We start from the raw sequence: 21723 nt of genomic DNA on the forward strand, positions 1-21723 counted from the left end.
ATTTGGACACGACTGAGAAACTGAATTGAACTGATGTACCTGATATATTTAGAATTTTGAATTCAATATGATTAACAATTGTATCTTTACAGTTAACTTTCTTCATAATCTTTCCTTTCTTAATGCTCTTATTGAGCAAATTATTGTGAATATTGAAGAAAGCATGTGGTTTGTCAGGGGAACTGGGTTTGGTAGGGTTAAAAAAAATAAAAACCGTAATGAATGCAGAGTTCCAGAGAACAGCAAGGAGAGATAAGAAGTCTTTCTTAAGTGAACAATGCAAAGAGATAGAAGAAAACAGTATGATGGAAAGTTAGGGATCTCATCAAGAAATCTGGAGATATCAGAGGAACGTTTCATGAAAGGATGGGCACAATAAAGGACAGAGACAGTAAGGACCTAAGAGAAGCAGAAGAGTTTAAGAAGTGGCAAGAATACATAGAACTATACAAAACAGGTATTAATGACGATACTGATGATGGTATGGTCCATCATCTAGGGCCAAACATCCTGGAGTCAAATGGGCTTTAGGAAGCATTACTACAAACAAGGCTACTGCAGGTGATGGAATTCTAGCTGAGTTATTTAAAATCCTATAATATGATGCTGTTAAAGTGCTGCACTCAATATGTCAGCAAATTTGGAAAACTCAGCCAGTGGCCTAGGGCTAGAAAAGGTCCAATTTTCATTCCGATCCCAAAGAAAGGTAGTGCCAAAGAATGTTCAAAGTACTGGACAACTGTGTTCATTTCACATGCCAGCAAGGTCATGCTCATAATACTTCAAGCTAGGCTTCAGCAGTACCTGAGCTGAGAAATTCCGGATGTACAAGCTGGGTTTAGAAAAGGTAGGGGAACCAGAGATCAGACTGCCAACTTTCATTGGATCACAGAGAAAGTAAGGGAATTCCAGAAAAACCATCTACTTCTGCTTTGTTGACTATGCTTAAAACTTTGTGTGGTTTCCACAACAAACTATGGAAAATTCTTAGAGATGGGCATACCAGACCACCTTACTTGTCTCCTGAGAAACCTGTATGTGTGTTAAGAAGCAACAGTTAGAACCGGACATGGAACAATGGACTAGTTTAAAATTCAGTTCAGTTCAGTCGCTGAAGTAGATGTTTTTCTGGAACTCTCTTGCTTTCTCATGATCCAACAGATGTTGGCAATTTGATCTCTGGTTTCTCTGCTTTTTCTAAAACCAGCTTGAACATCTGGAAGTTCAGTGTTCACATACTGTTGAAGCCTGGCTTGGAGAATTTTGAGCATTACTTTGCTAGCGTGTGAGATGAGTGCCATTGTGCGGTAGTTTGAGCATTCTTTGGCATTGCCTTTCTTTGGGATTGGAATGAAAACTGACCTTTTCCAGTCCTGTGGCCACTGCTGAGTTTTTCACATTTGCTGGCATACTGAGTGCAGCACTTTCACAGCATCATCTTTTAGGATTTGAAATAGCTCAACTGGAATTCCATCACCTCCACTAGCTTTGTTTCTAGTGATGCTTCCTAAGGCCCACTTGATTTTGCATTCCGGGATGTCTGGCTCTAGGTGAGTGATCACACCATTGTGATTATCTGGGTCATGAAGATCTTTTTTGTATAGTTCTTCTGTGTATTCTTGCCACCTCTTCTTAATATCTTCAGCTTCTGTTAGGTCCATAACATTTCTGTCCTTTATTGAGCCCATCTTTGCATGACATGTCCCCTTGGTATCTCTAATTTTCTTGAAGAGATCTCTAGTTTTTCCCATTCTATTGTTTTCCTCTATTTCTTTGCACTGATCACTGAGTAAGACTTTCTTATCTCTTCTTGCTATTCTTTGGAACTCTGCATTCAAATGGGTATATCTTTCCTTTTCTCCTTTGCCTTTTGCTTCTCTTCTTTTCACAGCTATTTGAAAGGCCTCCTCAGACAACCATTTTGCTTTTCTTTTTCTTGGGGATGGTCTTGATCACTGCCTCTTATGCAATATCACGAACCTCGGTCCATAGTTCTTCAGGCACTCGGTCTATCAGATAATCCCTTGAATCCATTTGTCACTTCCAGTGTATAATCCTAAGTAATTTGATTTAGGTCATACCTGAATGGTCTAGTGGTTTTCCCCACTTTCTTCAATTTAAGTCTGAATTTGATAATAAGGAGTTCATGATCTGAGGCACAGTCAGCTCCCAGTCTTGCTTTTGCTGACTGTATAGAGCTTTGCCATCTTTGGTTGCAAAGAATATGATCAATTTGATTTCGGTATTGACCATCTGGTGATGTCTATGTGTAAAGTCTTCTCTTATGTTGTTGGAAGAGGGTGTTTGTTATGACCAGTGCATTCTCTTGGCAAAACCCTATTAGCCTTTGCCCTGCTTCATTATGTACTCCAAGGCCAAATTTGCCCGTTACTCTAGGTATTTCAATTTAGGAAAAAATAGTTTAAAATTAGGAAAGGAGTATGTCAAGGCTGTATATTGTCACCCTGCTTATTTAACTTAAATACAGAGTAAATCATGTGACATGCCAGGCTGGATGAATTACAAGCTGGAATCAAGACTGCTGGAAGAAATATCAACAACCTCAGATATGCAGATGACACCACCCTTATGGCAGAAAAAGAAGAGGAACTAAAGAGCTTCTTGATGAAAGTGAAAGAGGAGAGTTTAAAACTGGTTTTAAACTCTGCATTCTGGTTTAAAACTCAGCATTCAAAAAACTAAGATCATGGCATCTGGTTCCATCAGTTCATGGCAAATAGAAGGCAAAAAAGTGGAAGCAGTGACAGACTTTATTTTCCTGGGCTCCAAAATCACTGTGGATGGTGACTGCAGCCATGAAATTAAAAGACACTTGCTACTTGGAAGGAAAGCTATGACCAACCTAGACAGTGTATTAAAAAGCAGAGACATTACTTTGCCAACAAAGGTCCATATAGTCCAATTTATGTTTTTTCCAAAGGCCATGTATGGATGTGAGAGTTGAACCATAAAGAAAGCTGAGAACCAAAGAATTGATGCTTTCGAACTGTGGTGTTGGAGAAGACTTTTGAGAGTCCCCTGGACTACAAGGAGATCAAAGCAGTCAACTGAGGAAATCAGTACTGAATATTCGTTGGAAGGACTGATGCTGAAGCTGAAGCTCCAATACTTTGGCCACCCGATTGGAAGACCTGACTCACTGGAAAAGACCCTGATGTTGGGAAAGATTGAGGGCAGGAGGAGAAGAGGGTGACAGAGGATGAAATGGTTAGGTAGCATCACCAACTCAATGGATGTGAATTTGATCAAACTTTGAGAGACAGTGAAGGACAGAGAATCCTGGTGTGATGCAGTCCAGTTTGGAGTCGCAAAGAATCGGACATGTCTTAGCAACTGCACAAGAATAGCAAAAAATATGTTCATACAAGTACACATTTTGACTTTTAATTAATCACTTTTGCTCCTTTGCTATTTTCAGGTTTTATAGCAAAAAATATCTCAACTTGGCAACCTTTTGTTTAACTTTTAAAATGGCAAGATGCAATCAACTAGTTAAATATTATGGCTGGACAGTTAGTCTTAATCCATTCAAAAGAACAAAAATTGCTTCAGAGTTCATCATGATTCAATTACCTATGAGGTTTCAGATGTGTCATCTAATAATTACTGGAAAAATAACAATGAAATCTGTTAGAATTCCATGAAAGGCTGAAGTTAGGAAAAAAAAGTTTAATCATCAAATTAGCATGCATTGTGTATTCTGGAGTCAAAGATAAGGCAGACAGCGTCTGCCCTCCAAAGTCATATAATCCATAGAATAGCATTTCCCAAATTTCAGTATTTACCTTTAGCTATATTTACTATTTCTTTTACGGTAACTTAAAGATTAGACTTGCACCTCAAATCATCAGTTCACCCCTCCGCCCCCAGTGGCTCAGATGGTAAAGAATCTGCCTGCAACGTGGGAGACCCAGGTTCGATCCCTGGGTAGGGAAGATCCCCTGGAGGAGGGCATGGCAACCCACTTCAGTATTCTTGCCTGGAGAATCCCATGGACAGAGGAGCCTGGTGGGCTACAGGTCCATAGGGTCACAAAGAGTGACCCTTTAAAGGGTCACTTTACTTTAAAAAAAAGTCACTTAAAGTGACTTACTTTACTTTTTTTTTTTTTTTTTTAAGATTAGTTGCTGCTGCTGCTGCTGTTATGTCACTTCAGTCGTGTCTGACTCTGTGCAACCCCATAGATGGCAGCCCACCAGGCTCCGCCGTCCTTGGGATTCTCCAGGCCAGAACACTGGAGTGGGTTGCTTGCACCTTAAATCATCAGTCCTCAATCTTTTTGGCACCAGGGACCAGTATTGTGGAAGACAATTTTTCCAATGAGGGAGTTTGGGTTGATTCAAGTGCAGTAGGCTTCAAGCTCTTAAGAGAATCTAATGCCACTGCTGATTTGATAGGAGGTGGAGCTCAGGCCTTAATATGAGTGATGGGAAAGGCTGTAAAGACAGGCAAAGCATTGCTTGCCCGCCACTCATCTCCTGCTATGTAGCCAGGTTCCTAACTCAGGCCAGGGACCATTTCTGGTCTGTGGCACAAAGGTTGGGGACCCTTGCCCTAAATCTCTATATAGGGCTTCCCAGGTGGCGCAATGATAATGAATCTGCCTGCCAATGCAGGAGTCGCAAGAGACAAGGGTTTGATCTCTGGGTCAGGAAGATCCCCTGGAGTAGGAAATGGCAACCCACTGCAGTGTTCTTGCCCGGAGAATCCCTTGGATGGAGGAGCCTGGCAGGCTACAGTCCACAGGGTCGTAAAGAGTCAGACAAGATTGAGCGATTTCACTTTCATTCTTTCCCGGAGAGGTTTAAATGATGGCAAATTGTTTGGGGCTGGCAGAAGCATAGAGCTATATTTACATAGCAGTTTACACACAACTTCTTTAAAAAGTATGGAGAGAGGTGGTTATACGTCATTGGGGTATTATGAGGTTAAAGCTCCCTCAGTTTCCACCGTGATTGCCACTGCTATTCCCAAGCAATATCTGTAAAATTACGTAATACACTGATGATATACTTTAATAGTCATTAAGTGAAAGTCACCTCCAATTGTGAATTGCACCAGGAGTTATATATTGCATGCTTCAGAAGCTAACAATTGTAGACGATTTAAGGTATGGACAGAAATAGCTGACCTTAGAGAGAAAGTGCAGTCATTAATTGCTATGAGCAAAGCATAAACAAACCACGGAGCAATTCAAGCAGGGAGAAACAGCTTCTAGGAGCAGCACACACGTGCTTATGCTGAGCAAATATGACAATGGGCTTTGTCAGACTCTGCCTTCATAACCTGTGCTGAAAGCCATTATCATCGCTTCCTTACCCACCTCTTCTTATCCTGTAAAACATCTGCTTTTAAAGAGAAGTTGCCTACTAACTCTTCTGCTAGAAATTGAAAATCATGATTTTCTTTTCAGGAGGAGGAAGGATGGGAACAAAACATGCTTTTTGTGATTTTACCGAAAACTCCACTGCTAATTAAAACCATATATTGAACATGGGTAGAGAGCAAAAAGGGCAGGTAGCAAATGGGAATATTTTGGACAAAACCATGCTCCTCTGTGAATTCCAATTAGCAATGCTATGTTATTGGCTGACTGTTGAACATTCTGTTCTATTCGAAACAGCTGGGACAGCAAAGAAGTCTGTTGTCTTACAGAAACCCAGTTAGGCCTGATGAAACGAGCTACGGAATGCTTTGTTGTGTATACAATGCTGTGTTCGATTCAGCAGTGAATTGCAGTCTCTGTATATACTTTGAGATCAGGCTTCGTCCAGTTAACTTAGGAAGCTCAATACAACGTTATATTATGCTCTCAGCAATTGTTGACACTGGTCCTGCTGAAAATCTTGATGGGTTTCTATAAACCTGATCCTTTTGAGCCTAGTGATGGCCATTGGAGCAAACAGAGGGCGATGAGTCTCCTTCTGAATTGAAAGGGAATCTGACTTGCACACTTTCTACTATACCTCCCCTTCCACAAGCAGCAGTGTGGTCATATTGGATGTCTCCCTGCCTTCTGACATCAGTGAAAGCCAGCTGCCAACATGGTTCTGCTCTTCCAAGAGCTATTTGTCTGTCAACAGTAATACACTCAGGGTTCTACGACTGTAATACTAACAGTGATTCTTCTCCAAACAGATGAGAATAAAACACTTCCGTGTACCTTGTCATCACGAGCCTCTTTTCAAAAGGCTTTAGAGCATCTTTCTTCTCTGAACTTCCACTGCTGTTTATTGGGATCGACTTAAAAAATTTTTTTTGGCTGTGCTGGGCCTTAAGGCAGCCCACTGGCTTTCTCTAGTTGCGGTGTAGAGTGGAGCCCAGGCTCTAGAGTGCAGGGGTTCAGTAGTTGTGGTGTGTGGGCTTATCTCCCGGGTGGCTTATGGGATCTTAGTTCCCCCACCAGGGATGGAACCTGTATCCCCTGCATTGGAAGGTGGATTCTTAACTACTGGCTCATCAGGGAAGTCCCCTAATGGGGTTGTCTTTACAGCATTTATCCCTTTCTCCTTTGTACTACAGTTATTTGAATTCCTAAGGATTGGTAATGACTTTTCTCATTAAAATGCCATCATTCTCTCCACTTCCAGCACTGCGTCTTGTGCACAGTGGAAATTCAGTATATGTTTGCTGGATGTTGTAGTCAGCAACAACAGACTTGAAGATCTTACCTTAAGAACAAAAGCTCTCAAAGGCAGAGATCTTCGTTTTGTTCACTGATGTGATTCCCATGCACCTAGAAAGTTCCTGGCACATGGCTGAAACTCAACAAATATTTGTTGAATGAATGAACAGTAGTATGACTTTACAAAGAACTTGTGTAGTATGTATTTGGCTGATAAATGAAGAAAAGAGAATACTTTACATAACATGTAAAGGAAGTAAGAATAGTTTGGTAAAAGTCTCCTTTCTCTAGACCAGGAGTTGGCAAAATTTTCCCACAGAGGGCCTGATGATAAATCTGTGAGGCTCTGTGGGCCTTCAGTTTCTGTTGCAACTACTCAACTCTGCCATTGAGCATGAAAGCTGCCATAGACCACACATGAATAAGTGTTTTTACTCACAGAAGCAGTCAGCAGGCAAGACTTGGCCCATGGCTGGCCGTCTGCCAAACTGCGTTCTAAAACAACTGGACAGGAATTATCTGTAAGGATTAAGATGACAGGTAACTCTTCTCTACTTGAAGACCTGCCTTCTGTATGCTTATACGTGCTGCCACCCCCATCTCCGACAGGAAATGCAGTGCTTTGGCAATATAGTCTGTACAGAGTCTGAGCAAACTCTGGGAGAGAGTGAGGGACAGGGAGGCCTGACACGCTGCAGTCCATGGTGTTGCAAAGAGCTCGACATAACTGAGTGACTGAACAACCACAAATCAGATGCAGCGTCTCTGATTATCCAGGAAGCTAAGAAATTAACAATTTTTTCACTGCCCATATGAACTTATTTCTTTTGAAACTGCCTCCCCTTTCATTCTTAATAAGTTATGTTTATAAAAAGCATATAAGCAAATGATCATTGGTATCTATGATTTGCAAAAATGTGCTCTCACATTTTTCGCAACAATGACTACAAAAAATGTGACAGTCTCATGAGTTTTGCCTTAGATCACTGCATTATTTCAGGCCAGACATCTGCTACACAAGATAATAATCTACGTATTCATCACTGAAATGGATCAATATTTAAAAATGTTTAAGTAGTATTAATGTGGAACAATGTCATCATACAATGTGCTTTGTGGCTCTTTCCTGCATTTGCACTGCCTATTTGCAAAATTTTCAAACTTATTTCTCATTTTGATAAGTGTTGGCCTCACAAAACCAGGCTTGATTTCCTCTTCAGCTGCAAATGTAATTTTAAAGAGAACTCCAATGAGATTACTTGCTGAACATGTTAAACATTCAGAGCTTTGCCATATGCTGTTATAGAAATTGCATTGATTTATCGCAATTTGGGTGCCTCTAGATAGCACTGATCCACCTGATACTGAATCTAACGGTATTGGGAAGCAATGTCTTAAATATTTCATCTGCTTTTAGACCTCTATGGAACTAAGAGGCATACACTGTGTTTCTGTGCTTTTGGAGAAAACAGACTTTTATTTATTACAGATATTGTCCTACATTTGGTGACTTCTAAAAAAAATTAAGGGACAGCAGATCCAAATTTACACTATAATAGCCTGGTGGTCAAGGATATAGATTCTTGTAACCAGGCAGATGTAGGTTTTAACCATGATTCAATCACATAATCGCTCTATAACCTGGTTTTCTTCAGTGGTTAAAAAAAAAAAAAAAGAGGGTTGCTGTGAGGATTAAATGAAATCAGGCACATAAAGCATAAGACACATACAAAAAGAGCAATTTCATGTAGTTTGCTCTCATATGTGCTCAGTAACGAGTAGTTATTATTATTAGCTATTGTTGTCTAAGCCTTGTTCTTCTGCTTAAGTCAGTGGCACTCTAAGTGGAGGAGAAATGCTTGAGTATATGAGACCTGATGAGAATGTTGGAAGACAATTTAGTGAACTTAAAATTTGCCATATATGATAACATGATCGCTGCTATAGTCAATAATACCAATATAAAGAGCAAAGGTATAAAAAAGCACAAAGTCACAGGCCGCCCTCTTTGCAGTAAGGGCATCAATAACACGGCATATTGTGTGAAGTTTCTGTTTGGGATGGGGGAAGTAAAGAGCTCACTTTAAGCATGCCAGGGAGGGCTTATGTAAATGAATACTGTCTTTACATCCACTGAGCATTCTGTCCAATTACATTCAGAGGAGGGAAGATGCACCTTAAAAATAATTACACTTGGCTGAAATAAGTGAATATATACAGTGTAATGAATATGCATACATATTGAACTTTGTAAGAATATAAAAGAGCTGAAACTTTAGCTTTATTTTCTAAATTGACTTGGAGTGTACTATAGATGGATCCTCTCTAGCTCGGTGTTCTCAGTGAGAGGGAGAGAGCAGCTTTGCCCTCCAGGGGATGCCTAGCAACATCCAGAGACACTTTCGGATGCCACAACTTGGGACGGGGAATGTGACTGGTATCCAGTGAGTACATTCTTAGGGACGCTGCTTAACATCCTACAATGCCTAGGACAGCCTCTGCAACAAAGAATTACCTGGCACACATGTCACTAATGCTGGGTTGAGAAGTTCAGCTCGAGGCCGACAACTGTTAAAGGTCAAATGAGTGTCAAGTCACCCATAACCCACATGGGTCTTGGACAGCTCCTAGGGAATGGTTTGTAATTTAGGTCAAATCTTCCCAGTCTCTTATATGGTCCCCCACTAGTGAATCACAGACAGAAGTAGTAATATGGAGCTCTTATCCTCATGAAATGAACGACTATAAATGCTGATCCTAGGAAATACTATAGGCTATTTCACGTACTGAGGATTTTAGTGCAGAGAGAGGAATAGTCAGACTTACACAATGAGGAGGGTGGCCATCCACACTAAGCCACTGACCAATCAAGAGGCCAAGGGTTTCCTGGCTCAGGATTTCTTACTGTTGTTTAGTCACTAAACCATGTCCAACTCTTTGCGACACCATGGATTGTAGCCAACCAGGCTCCTCTACCCGTGGGATTTCCCAGGCAAGAATATTGGAGTAGGCTGTCATTTCCTTCTCCAGGGGGATCTTCCCAACCCAGGGATTGAACCCACATTTCCTGCATTAGCAGGTAGATTCTCTTCCACTGAGCCATCTGGGAAGCCCACCAGGATTTCTTAAGCAGCATCAATTCCCATAGACAAACAAGATATTAAACAACAATGAAAGTGAAAGAAAGTGAAAGTCCCTCAGTCGTGTCCTACTCTTTGTGACCCCATGGACTATAAGTCCATGGAATTCTCTAGGGCAGAATACTGGAGTGGGTAGCCCTTCCCTTCTCCAGGGGATGTTCCCAATCCAGGGATCGAACCCAGGTCTTCCGCACTGCAGGCGGATTCTTTACCAGCTGAGCCACAACGGCATACACTTAATAATTAGTTCTCAGATAAAAAGTTATAAACACGATCCCTGAATTTTTATTTTCTACTTCTACAAAATTGAAGATCTATCTCTTACATCAAAACATTTCTTTCATAAGTACCCTTATGCAAATGCCACGGGGCCTGCTTAGAAAGCTATAGCCATAACCATAGGTAACACCCAAAGTCTGAAAATGTATATAAAGGACATTACTCTGAAGCTTTGGACTCTGTGCTTGGTGTCATCCCGGCACTGCTGAAGAGAATCTCTGTGAACTCGGTATTTCGAATATCTCCCGTCAATTCTGTCGGATAAACTGCAGGAACCCTGCAAAAACAAGAAAGGGTCTAAATTGGTAGATGAAAGAGAAACCAGAGCTTGAAATTAAGCTGAGAAAGTTCTGATATCTAGATAATAAATCATTATAGACATTTAGAGAGATATACAGAGAAATCAGAGGTTCCCAAGGATAAGGAAAAAGATGGTCACTTTAGATGCTACCATTAAAAATAAAAACAGTCCCACAAAAGTTATTGGCCTTTTTTTTTCCCCACTGGTAGTCCCTGTGCCAATCTATGACTGACACCCTTTAGGTGAAGGGAAAAATTTAAAGTAACAGTGAGTTGTTTGAAGATAGTATTTAATGATGCCATGCCACTTTTGGATGGTATATACTGTCCCTTAGAATTGCACTTTGCAAAAAAAAAATTCTCACCTGTTAACTATTATTTCATGCAGATTTTTAAATGTAAGGATAGCTCATCTTGGGACTTCCCTGGTGGTACAGTGGTTAAGACTTGGCGTTCTAATGCAGGGGGTATGGGTTTGATCCCTGATTGGGGAACTCAGATCCCATATGCTTCAGGGCAAAAGACCAACACCGTAAAACAGAAGCAATCTTGTAACAAATTCAATAAAGACTTTAAAAATGGTTGACATCAAAAATATCTTAAAGGAAGTAAAAAAAGAATAGCTCACCAGCCCTCAAAAGCATGAAAAGATTCAGGTAATAAACTAAGACAGAAAAATAACCAGGGCTTGCCTGCCTTTCTATTTTTCCTTCTTTCTGGGGATAGAGGATAGAACACAGCAAATAGTCACTGCAGCCTGTTACTTAGACTCTTTTTTTTTCTGGCTGCACTGCAGGGCATATTGGATCTTAGCTCCCCAACCAGGGATTTGAACTGGGCAACCGCTGCATTGGAAACCTGGAATCTTAACCACTGTACTGCCAGGGAAGTCCCCTATGTAGACCCTTCAGTATGAATTAGGGAGAAATTAAACAGAATTAGGGCAACTGATTTTCATATATAAGAAAAATCATCTATTTAGCTCCCCAAATAGCCTCAAATAACTTTTTGAATGTTCAGACCAGAAGGGGTATTAGAATTCCAAAGTTATCATTTTTATTAAAAAAACAAAGTTACATCCCAAGTAAGTTAAGAATGACCTGTCCAAGGCTAGGCAATTTGTGGCAGAGTGACCTTGGAACCCAAAGCTGTTCCCTCTCCTCCATATCAAATATGTAATGTTTAAATGTAGGATTGTGGTGCTGAACCATTTCTTTCAAAATAAGGATTAAAAAATAAAATGAAGTGGGACAGGGAGGGAGGGACAGAGAGAAACAGAGAGAGACAGAAACTATGACACCTTTAAATAAGAATAAAGTCAAGATCATCTAAGTAAGATAACACTTGTATTCACATTTAGTTGTCAAGAGACTACAGTGTTGTCCAAAAACATGTGAAATGCATTTTCACATATATGCTAGTGATGCCAGTGTGAGTAGGAACAACAGAGGTAATATTGTTCAAGTCTCTCATTTTATGGATGAGGAAATAAGCTCTTAAGATAGTAAGTGATTTTGTCTGGGGCAGGAGCATGAACCAGAACTTAGGTTTTTAAACTTGTTAACTGCATACTGAATTTTAGAAAGTTTTAAGGATTTGAAAAATATAATCTACATCTAATAATCTAAAGGTTTTATATATTTTTATTTAAGGCAATGTTTTCATTAATTGATTACATGACCTCTTTTTATCGTATAGACGGCTTTAGAGTATATATGGAATGGGTTTCAGGCTAGAGGCAGTAGGCAAAACAGATGGGCTTTCCTATAAATATGCAGAATTATATCATAGTTTTATATAATCTACACACTCCAAGCTTCAGTTTCCTGAGTAGTAAAATGAGGGAAAATAATGCCAATTTATAATGTGTCTCTGAGGATTTGAAGAAATATAAAATGCTTAGCTTTTGCCTGCCATATATAGTGCATAATACTTGCTAACGAATTCCTTTCCATTTTAAAAGTAGATGTTTCAATTTGAATGACTAAAAGTACAATTCTAAATTTTGAAAAACATTCTGTCTCTAAAAATTTCACCATCTTCCTATGGGAGTGTGCATACACATAAGCTAGATTTGTAGATAATTAATAGCCCATATGATGAAAAATAAGAGAGAAATTTGGCAATAGTAGAGAACAACTTTTACATTGTACTTGTGAACATTCTGTTTAATGTAGACCACTGAGGAAAAATGAGCTGTTACCGGAGGTTAAATTTTACATTTTCATACTGGTATAAGACAGGCATCAGTTCCTCAAGTGACAAATGCCAGCTGTTTCTAATACTTTCTCTCTTGCCTGCCCTTCATTCACTTTGATAACTTCTATTATCTAAAGAGAAAAAAGTGGAAAGGACAGGGGTGTAACATATTGCCTCCTTTCCACATTGGGTCATATAAGGGTGAACAGAAATTATATCTTCTTGTACATTTTACATAATTCTTTGATAGAGACTGAGATTTAGACTGCAAATATAAAATCAAATCATGAGAAAGAATTGAAACTTTAATAAAGTATACTAGAAATGCTTGGTTTTATTCTACATGTGATATTCCAAATTTCCACATGTGTCAGCTCCTTAGATCCCACTGAAAAATGTTCAGTTACTGAACTAGCAAAATACACAGTGAAATTTTAAAATAGTGTAGACCTTGAAAGCTGAATCTCATTAATACCTCCAAGAAATCAATATGGCATGATCTGCCTTATATTTTTTACTTACTATATTCTCAAATATGTTAGAGTTAAGCAGAACCTAAATATAAGTTACATTTTAAAGGCAATGTGAAATGAATGGTTAATGTTTTTCAAAAAGAGACTCTCACCTCTGTTTGTACATACAGAGCCAAAAAATTACAGATCATGAAAACTGTCCACTCCATATGCATCCCCAAGGGGCCATGTGAAGATGCTATCTGGGCTGGACCTTGTTTGGCATGACTGGGCAGCAGGGTTATTTGCTTTGCCTCTCTCCTCTACGAGCAACTTAAAAAAAAATTATAGTAGGTAAACCCACATATGTAATTAACTGACTTCATAAGGAAATCCTTTGTGGTTAGAGTTCTATCAATAAATAGCATTAGATACAAAATCTAAAACTCTATGTGGATTTGAATCATTATATTGTCATATAGGGATAACCTGTGTACTACTGTATCTCTACGACAAACAGTACTCTGGAAATTTAATGATTTAATAAAAGAAGATAATTCACAAATGAAAACTGCTCATCAAAAAGTTACATATTACCAATGTAATATATTTTAATTCTTCGATTTTTCTAAATTGTAATTAAAGCTTTAGGGAGCCAAATGAGCTCCTGGTAATAGGGTAAAAGTCTCTCTTTTCCTTTATTGTGCTAACATATAAATTCCATTATTTTCAATCCTGGCTTCACAAATGTCAATAAACTCAGATAAGATTGAGAGCTAAGAGTCTCCAAGCTCTTTGGTTTTCCCTCCCTCCCTACAATTTTCTTTGCACATCAGGAAGATGTCACTTGTTCTCACTCAGATAAAAATACTGAAAGAGACAAGCCAACTCTTTCTCACTCGGAAGCCTTTGAAATCTTCTAGTAGGCTCAGTTTCTCAGGCACAGACTCCAGATGGTCCAAAGCCACTCGGGTACTCTAGAAAAGAAAACAAGGCAAGCAAACATTATAAAAAATTGATCAATACTCTCAGAATCCAACTACTAAAAATTGGCTGTACCACTGGTATAAGCAGTTCAAGCTGTAGATTGAGAGTCAACTAAGAAGAAATAGTATTTCTAATATAAATGTATGTTTTCAAATCAGAAAATAAAAGTTTTAAAGAAGTATATGAGATGCATTTGCAAACTGCCTCCAATACAAAGCTCTTCCTAGATAACTGCTTTCAACTGATACGCTATGAAACTTTCTATAGAGAATTTCATATTAATTTACAAACCTGCTTCAGTGCACATCAGAAATAAATCACAAGGTAATAATGAGAAAAAGATAAATTTGCATTTACTTATCTACAGAGCCCATTAGAGATCCTTACATGTTATCATTGTAAAGAAGAAAAGAGCTCTCAACAATTATTTGAGTTAAAAAGAAAAAGTGCAGTTCTCAAAAGACTTGGAAGAAATATCTGAAATTAAAGATTTCGCCACAGGGACAAAAGGTCCTGTTGATTACAAATCAATAACTTCTACAGTCTTTGATTAGCTAGTCACTGATTTATACATACCAATACAACCACTAAGAGGGAATGACCTGAAAATTATTTCAAAGCCAATATTGAATTAAGAGGTTAAATGTAGAATAACCTTGAGACCAGAGACTGTACCATACACACCTCTGTATTCTAACTCCCGTCACAGGGCAGGCACATAGATAGCTTTTACATTCAAAACGAATTGTAAATATTCAATGAAATTAAAAACAAACCCCACAGCTGTGGCATGGGAAGAAAGGGGCCTGCAAGGACCTGCACGCAAGTTTGCACAGAGCTGTTGAGAAGTTAGTGACCACCCAATGTTACAAGTGTTCCTCCACATCTCCCACATGAACAGACCTGCGCAACAGATTATGAAGGAAAGTGACAAGTGTCCCTTCTGGACCGAGGGAGTTGGGTCTGTGTGCTCCCTCTTCCATCTTAGATCCTGCCGTAAGGACCCTGGAGACCACATGTTCCAGAGGGCAGAACTACAAGACAGAGGAGAGCCGCCCACTACTGGAACGTAACGGGAATGAAAAAGCAACCTGCACAGTGTTAAGCTGTCATGGTTTGTTAGTTACCAATGCACAGCACATAATTTGTTGCAAAAATACCTGAGACTTATATAATCAAACTGTAGGCTAACCAGGTGGTTAGATGGCTTTTTTTTTTTTTTTTTTACTGGGAGGAGGCTCCATATATGTACAAGAGGGTTTTTTCTCAGGGGGAGTTCAATTTCTTTTGGGAACTAGACAGGGTTAGGAACTGGTGTTATCGTCATCTGATAGACCCACTTTTATTTCCTGTTCGGATCCCTGTCTCACAATGCTGCTGCTCTCTGCCTTCACCTCTAATTCTTCTCCAGAGTATACCCTTATGGCTCCCCGCAAGGTGTGCGGAGAGGTACGGATGGAGACAGTTTGGAGGCTCGAACTCTTTCTTGAAGACACTTCCAATGTCCTTATTTCCACTCTTTCCTTCTGCAATAAAAAAGTACCACCAGCTCAAAAACCTTTCTGAAATTCTACAGGCTGAATAAAATCTGCCTTCCAAAGCTCTCCCCTTGACAGGCATGTTAAGGTCATTTTACCTCTTTATTGTTATGAGTCATTTTGCCCTATCTTCTTTGACTTGGAGTTATAGATGTCTTCTAGTTATCAATGTGTAAACCACTGTTTCTATTTCTTCATATTTGCATTTTTCTAATGTGATTTTTGAGAGAAGGGTGGAAACATCCTTACTTTGCTTTTTTGAAATTGTTAAGTTGTAAATGCTGTTTCATCACTTTCTTAACTTTTCAAGTTCTACTTAAACTTCCTTTCCAAGTTCCAGTTAAAGGACTTAAGTATTTTGTTCCTTCCCCTTAACTTGTTATCATTGTTAGTCTTTTTGTAGCATGTGCTCAACTTAAACTGCCTGTGTAGGGTGGATTCATCAAAACGACTTTCTTAGACTCACGGACTACAGAGAACGGTCTTGTTTTTGCCAGGGGAGGAGCGGGAAGGGATGGCCTGTAAGTCTGAAGTTAGTAGATGCAGACTATTATACATGGAATTCATAAGCAACAAGGTCCTACTGGACAGCATGGAGAACTCTATTCAGTATCCTGAGATAAATCATAATGGAAAAATAAAAAAGACTGTACATACATTTATAGCTGGATCGCAGTATGTTGTACATAAGAAATTAACACAGCATTGCTAATGAACTGTATTTCACTAAAAAAAAAAAAAATGGCATGTTTCTCAGCATAGTCCCTCACATGTAGATTTAGGGGAACTAGTAGTTTTAGCCACCATATATGCTACATTCATTTAAACAGTAAAATTATAGCTTTCCTCAAGAATTTATATTGTCCCTTGAATAGTAAAATACAAATCAATGCCATGGTGATTTTAAAGCATAATTTTATGCATTGGATAAACTCTTCTTCATAAACAATAGCTTTAGTACAACTTGTTGTTTAAAAACTTTCATTTTTTCATCTCATAATTTTTCTCATTCAAAAGTGATGCTCTAAACTTGGGTTAAATATTAATATGTTAAACTCATTGTGATCTTAAAATAAGCAAATAATCTTTTCCCTACTGTAAAACCAGTAGGTTATGTAAATATTTTTGCTTAGAATTTTCAATCAACCAAGTGATGCATGAATAAGGTTTCTTTTTGTTGCATATTTACACGTACTAGTTTATTTTGACTATTCCATTATGTTTGGGTGTACTTATTCAAATGGTGACTTTTTTTGAGTAAACCTTCAATCTTAAAAAAACTGCTTGGCTTCTTCTTACGTACAGTTATTTTTCTACTTCCCTCCCCAACCTCCTGTGTCTCAGTTAACATCTTCATACTTTCTCTTCATCTTTTTCAGTTGTGATTATTTTATATTCCATCTATGGATTGTTTTGCAATATCTCATTCAATATCAGAAATATTTTCTGGTACACGTCTTTCTCTGTATCCTTATATTCTAGTCAATCGATAACACCAAATGTATTATCTAGGTAACACAGAAAAATTCATAAGACTTAGCACACTTTCTGTTCTGCAGGAACTTTTAATTTACTGGAAGGAGAATATGCATATGCAAAAGATGTAAGAATTAAACAAAGAAAAAAATTAACTGCATTTATTTTAAGGAAATTACACGTACAGATGCTGAGATTTTTAAGTCATCTGCAACAATAAGATATGAAGTAATGAAGATAATGAGACCAGGCCTGCAGGCATCTCAGGTCTCATAATTTTACGACTGAGTGGTATTGGGGAGCACATTTGTTTTTTGTCCTTCTCTCTCTCTCTATGCATGTAAGTGGGCTTAAACCTACCACTTTCAAATACAGACTTAAGAGTATGCACATTCAAGTTCGAACTCTATTTTTTTTGTTTTTTAATGTGAGGCTGGCTGGGATTCCGTGATTAGGGTCTTGTCACATTACATGGCATTTCAAGTTTACCTTCCCCCAAAAGTTTACTGTGCTATAGAGACAAGAAGTAATAGCAGATGGGAAGTCTAACCGGGGTTTGTTGGATTTTAGAGATAACATGAGGGCCTACAGCCTGCTAGCTCTTAGGGCAAAACACCTCATGGACAGTCAGGGAAGTTTTTTATTTTTTAAGTTGGTTAATTATTTCTGCCTTACATAGTTGAATGCTTTAAAGAGCACAGACAAGTCTTCTCTGGTAGGATTAAGGAAACAATTTCTCAAGTTTTAATGATGGCACTAGCAAATGACAGGTGCTTAACCTGTCTTTAATTTCCTGAAACCAATTTCCCAGAAAAACTAAATCAGACATTCACAGAGGGGTTTTAAGATTGTTTCTCTTTTGAAAATGTTACAGGATACTAAATTTCATATCAAATTTGAAAACAAACAGAAATTCACAACTAAGACTCCATTTCATAAAGATCAATACAACACAAGGAATATAGTATGTGGTTTAACTCAGAGGCTTAAGAAGCTGGACTTCCACTGGCCCAGGAAGCAAATGATCAATTATACCTACTTCTATGTAGTAGGACAATTAAAAACCGAACTATACAAATGTAATTCAGTTATACAATACAATTCTTAATCCTCATACCATCATATAATGTAGATACTAATGTTATCCCCACTTTGCAGATGAGGCAACTGAGGAGCAAAGTGTAAATTGTTATGTAAACCCAAGTAGTCTATTTTCATGGTAAATCACCAGTTGAAAAGGAGAGCAACCCGAAGCTGTAACAGTATGTGCTTTATGTAAATTCCTAATCCCGTGCTAGCCATCAACTCTTAGCAGCTAGAATTCTGAAGATATGTCCTTGGAGAACCTGAACCCAGGCAGAATTTCATTTGGCCAGTTCTGAAGTGTCTGTGCTTAAGACCACGCATCCGCTACATACACACACACAAGGGGTCGGGACATTCTTTCTGTTGATTAAAGGATGTTAGGTATGAGATTGAGTTTTATGATACTAACATTTCCTTTTCTTTTTTGTAACACCTAACGCTAATATAACACACAAGCTGCCCACAAGAGATGTTTTAATAAATGTTGGCCGCCTGAAGACAAAGGCAAAGTTACCATGTTCTAATCAACCTACTGAACCCTGGCCTCTACATTAAAAACCTAGAAGCAAAAGTCTGCTGTTTCATTTATTTTCTCTAGACTAAGGGTAAGACCCAATGGTAGAAACACCAGTGAAATTCAGAAATCCTGCCTGTTAAGTCTTCCGGCTTTTGCACCTACAGGCATGTTTAGATATCTGTTGGAAAGGGCCATGAATCAGCTGACAACTGTACTATTCCAAAACCTTCAACACACACAAAACTGCAATGGAGCTGAACAGTTTGTACTGGTGCACAGAGTATTTTTCTTTGGGCGTTCCTCTGCTTCAGACTTCAGGGAAATTGGATAATACAGCGTGACAACATAAGTAGCAGTTATTAGGAACTAGAAAGGAGCTTCACTGCAATTCTTAAGATTCCTGTCTCCCATAGACAAAGCTTACAAAACAGATTTAATAGGTATATTTTAGCAAATGTACTTTTCTTTGTAAAACTCCACGTGTCTATTTTCTTATTAACATATAACCACCACCATTTTCTTATAGGGCTATTGAAATCACATGTTTTGAGGTTCAGATGATAAAGGATATAGTATCTATATTTTTACTTTAAAAACGTGTGTGCACTTCTGAAACTATACAGATATTAGGTAAAAGAGGTTATGAAGCAGTTTATTGGGGTTCAAAAATGCAATGCAGTTTCATTCAGAAAGAGATCCACTGCAAAACTTTTCTTGACAAATGGCTGAAAGGGGTCAAAGGACCTGCGTAAACAAGTTCGAAGGAGAGGAAGACTGAAATCATGAAGAGAAGAGACTGTCTGCCTTTTTCACTTGCAGGGACTCAACCCAGCACAGCTGTATCCACTTCACAGGGTCCTCTTTTCATCCAAACTGTAGGACACTTGTTGGAACCAAGCGAAAAAGTAGCAGAAAATAGGCTGGCAAAGTCATTTTGTAGATATACATCCTTCAAAGAGCCTAGTGCTCAGAGTTGTGTGGACTCCTTGGAATATCAGAGGAGTCCTTTATTTCTAGATTGTGTACTTTTGATACCAAGTGGGACCCTGTGGGACTCCTGAGCACAAGAGCCTCTGAGTCACCCCCATTTCTTAATTATAGAAGATAGGCTTTATTCAGCCTCCAGGAGGCTTCCCTTGTACCTTAGTCAGTAAAGAATCTGTCTGCAATGCAGGAATCTGCTTGTGCTACAGGAGACCCGGGTTCAATTCCTGGGTCTGGAAGATCCCTTGGAGAAGCAAAGAGCAAACCCATTCTGATAATTTCCCCTGGAAAATCCCATGAACAGAGGAGCCTGGCAGGCTACAGTTCACGGGGTCACAAGAGTCGGACGTGACTTGGCAACTTAAACTACCAAACTACTATAACCTTCTCAGTGTTTTAAGGAGCAGGTTCAAACAGTTGCTAATTAGGGAAGGAAGGGGATGCTAAGATATGGAAGTAAAAAGAAACAAAACAAAACAAAAACAAACAAAACAATAGGGCAGCCTTGGGCAAAGTCCAGTTTCCCTCACAAGGGATACGTAACAATGGAGCCGTTTTACAGACACTGAACCCCCCACAAGGCAGTCTGCTGCCCAGACCACTGGGAACCAGAAGGTTGATGATGCTGACTCCTACATACCTCACCACCAACCAATCAGAAGAATGTCCACGAGCTGACCATGTCCTCTTGAATCATTACTGTAAAACTTCTCACTATACCTCCAGGTTGGGACACACAGCTTCGATGGCATTAGCCCGCTGTGGCTTTTCTGGGCCAGGCAAAGCAATAAAGCTCTTCTTTTCTACTTCAGCCAAAACTGTGTGTGTAAGATTTAATTTGATGCCTGGGTACAGAGGCCGGATTCGGCTTCACTTTAACAGAGATTTCAAAATTAGACACCCACTTAGAAATGTTTACATGTGTCTTGGGATTAGAGAGTACACAGGCTCAGTAAAACAAAACATCAGCTTAATGTGGCAATTTAACATCAGTTATTATATTTGATTTAAAACCCAGAACTTTTGTCAGTAACAAATTCTATTTGTCTTCATGTAATAGCATACTAATCAAATGGGGTAGAAGATTTCCTTTAAAAGCACAAATTTATGAAATACGAGAACAGGTAGCATATCTTTACTGGAAAATTTGAAGAAAGAAGATGGTCTAGGTATTTTCCAAATCTCATCCACAATAATTTTTTTCAGTGAAGACCAATAAAAAACTGTCATTCTAGATTATTGCTTTATTTCTAGATATAAATAAATTGAGTTATAGTCAACACACGATCTTAATGTTATCTTAATTTGGGGATTTTTTTTTCCAATAAGAGAACATCAAGAATGAGTCGAAGGAGAAAGGAAGTCAGAAGGAATAAACATCTCTCTTTTCCTTCAGATCCCTTTTTAAATATTTGTTCTTGCCGCATACAAATTTCTCAAGAGGCAGATCAGGTGGTCTGGTATCCCCATCTCTTGAAGAATTTTCCACAGTCTATTGTGATCCACACAATCAAAGGCTTTGGCATAGTCAATAAAGCAGAAATAGATAGGGCCTAGAGGAGCTATTGGAGAAGGCAATGGCACCCCACTCCAGTATTCTTGCCTGGAAAATCCCATGGGCAGAGGAGCCTGGTGGGCTGCAATCGTGGGGTTGCAAAGAGTCGGATACGACTGAGTGACTTCACTTTCACTTTTCACTTTCATGCACTGGAGAAGGAAATGGCAACCCACTCCAGCGTTCTTGCCTGGAGAATCCCAGGGACAGGGGAGCCTGGTGGGCTGCTGTCTATGGGGTCGCACAGTGTCGGACACGACTGAAGTGACTTAGCAGCAGCAGCAGCAGAGGAGCTATCCCACGTTGAAGGTCAAGAAGGGTGGCGGTGAGGAGATACCCCTTGTCCAAGGTAAGGAGCAGTGGCTGCGCTTTGCTGGAGCAGCCGTGAAGAGATACACCACGCCCAAAGTAAGAGAAACCCAAGTAAGACGGTAGGTGTTCCAAGAGGGTATCAGAGGGCAGACACACTAAAACCATACTCATAGAAAACTAGTCAATCTAATCCCACTAGGACCACAGCCTTGTCTAACTCAATGAAACTAAGCCATGCCGGTGGGGCAACCC

General features: G+C 39.1%; 1 protein-coding gene across 10 annotated transcripts in view; it reads right to left on the bottom strand.

The window, feature by feature from the left end:
- CEP128 (centrosomal protein 128) overlaps positions 1-21723 on the bottom strand; it is a 483641-nt gene that overhangs the window by 16989 nt on the left and 444929 nt on the right. For all 10 annotated transcript variants that reach the window (XM_070797945.1, XM_070797947.1, XM_070797949.1 and 7 more), the window contains 2 exons: positions 13916-13993; positions 10229-10342 (listed from right to left, as the gene is read on the bottom strand). In XM_070797945.1, coding sequence (XP_070654046.1) covers positions 10229-10342; positions 13916-13993 — 192 coding nt within the window. The remainder of the gene's footprint in view (positions 1-10228; positions 10343-13915; positions 13994-21723) is intronic.

This window comes from Bos indicus, chromosome 10, assembly GCF_029378745.1.
Source record: "Bos indicus isolate NIAB-ARS_2022 breed Sahiwal x Tharparkar chromosome 10, NIAB-ARS_B.indTharparkar_mat_pri_1.0, whole genome shotgun sequence".
NCBI lineage: Eukaryota > Metazoa > Chordata > Mammalia > Artiodactyla > Bovidae > Bos > Bos indicus.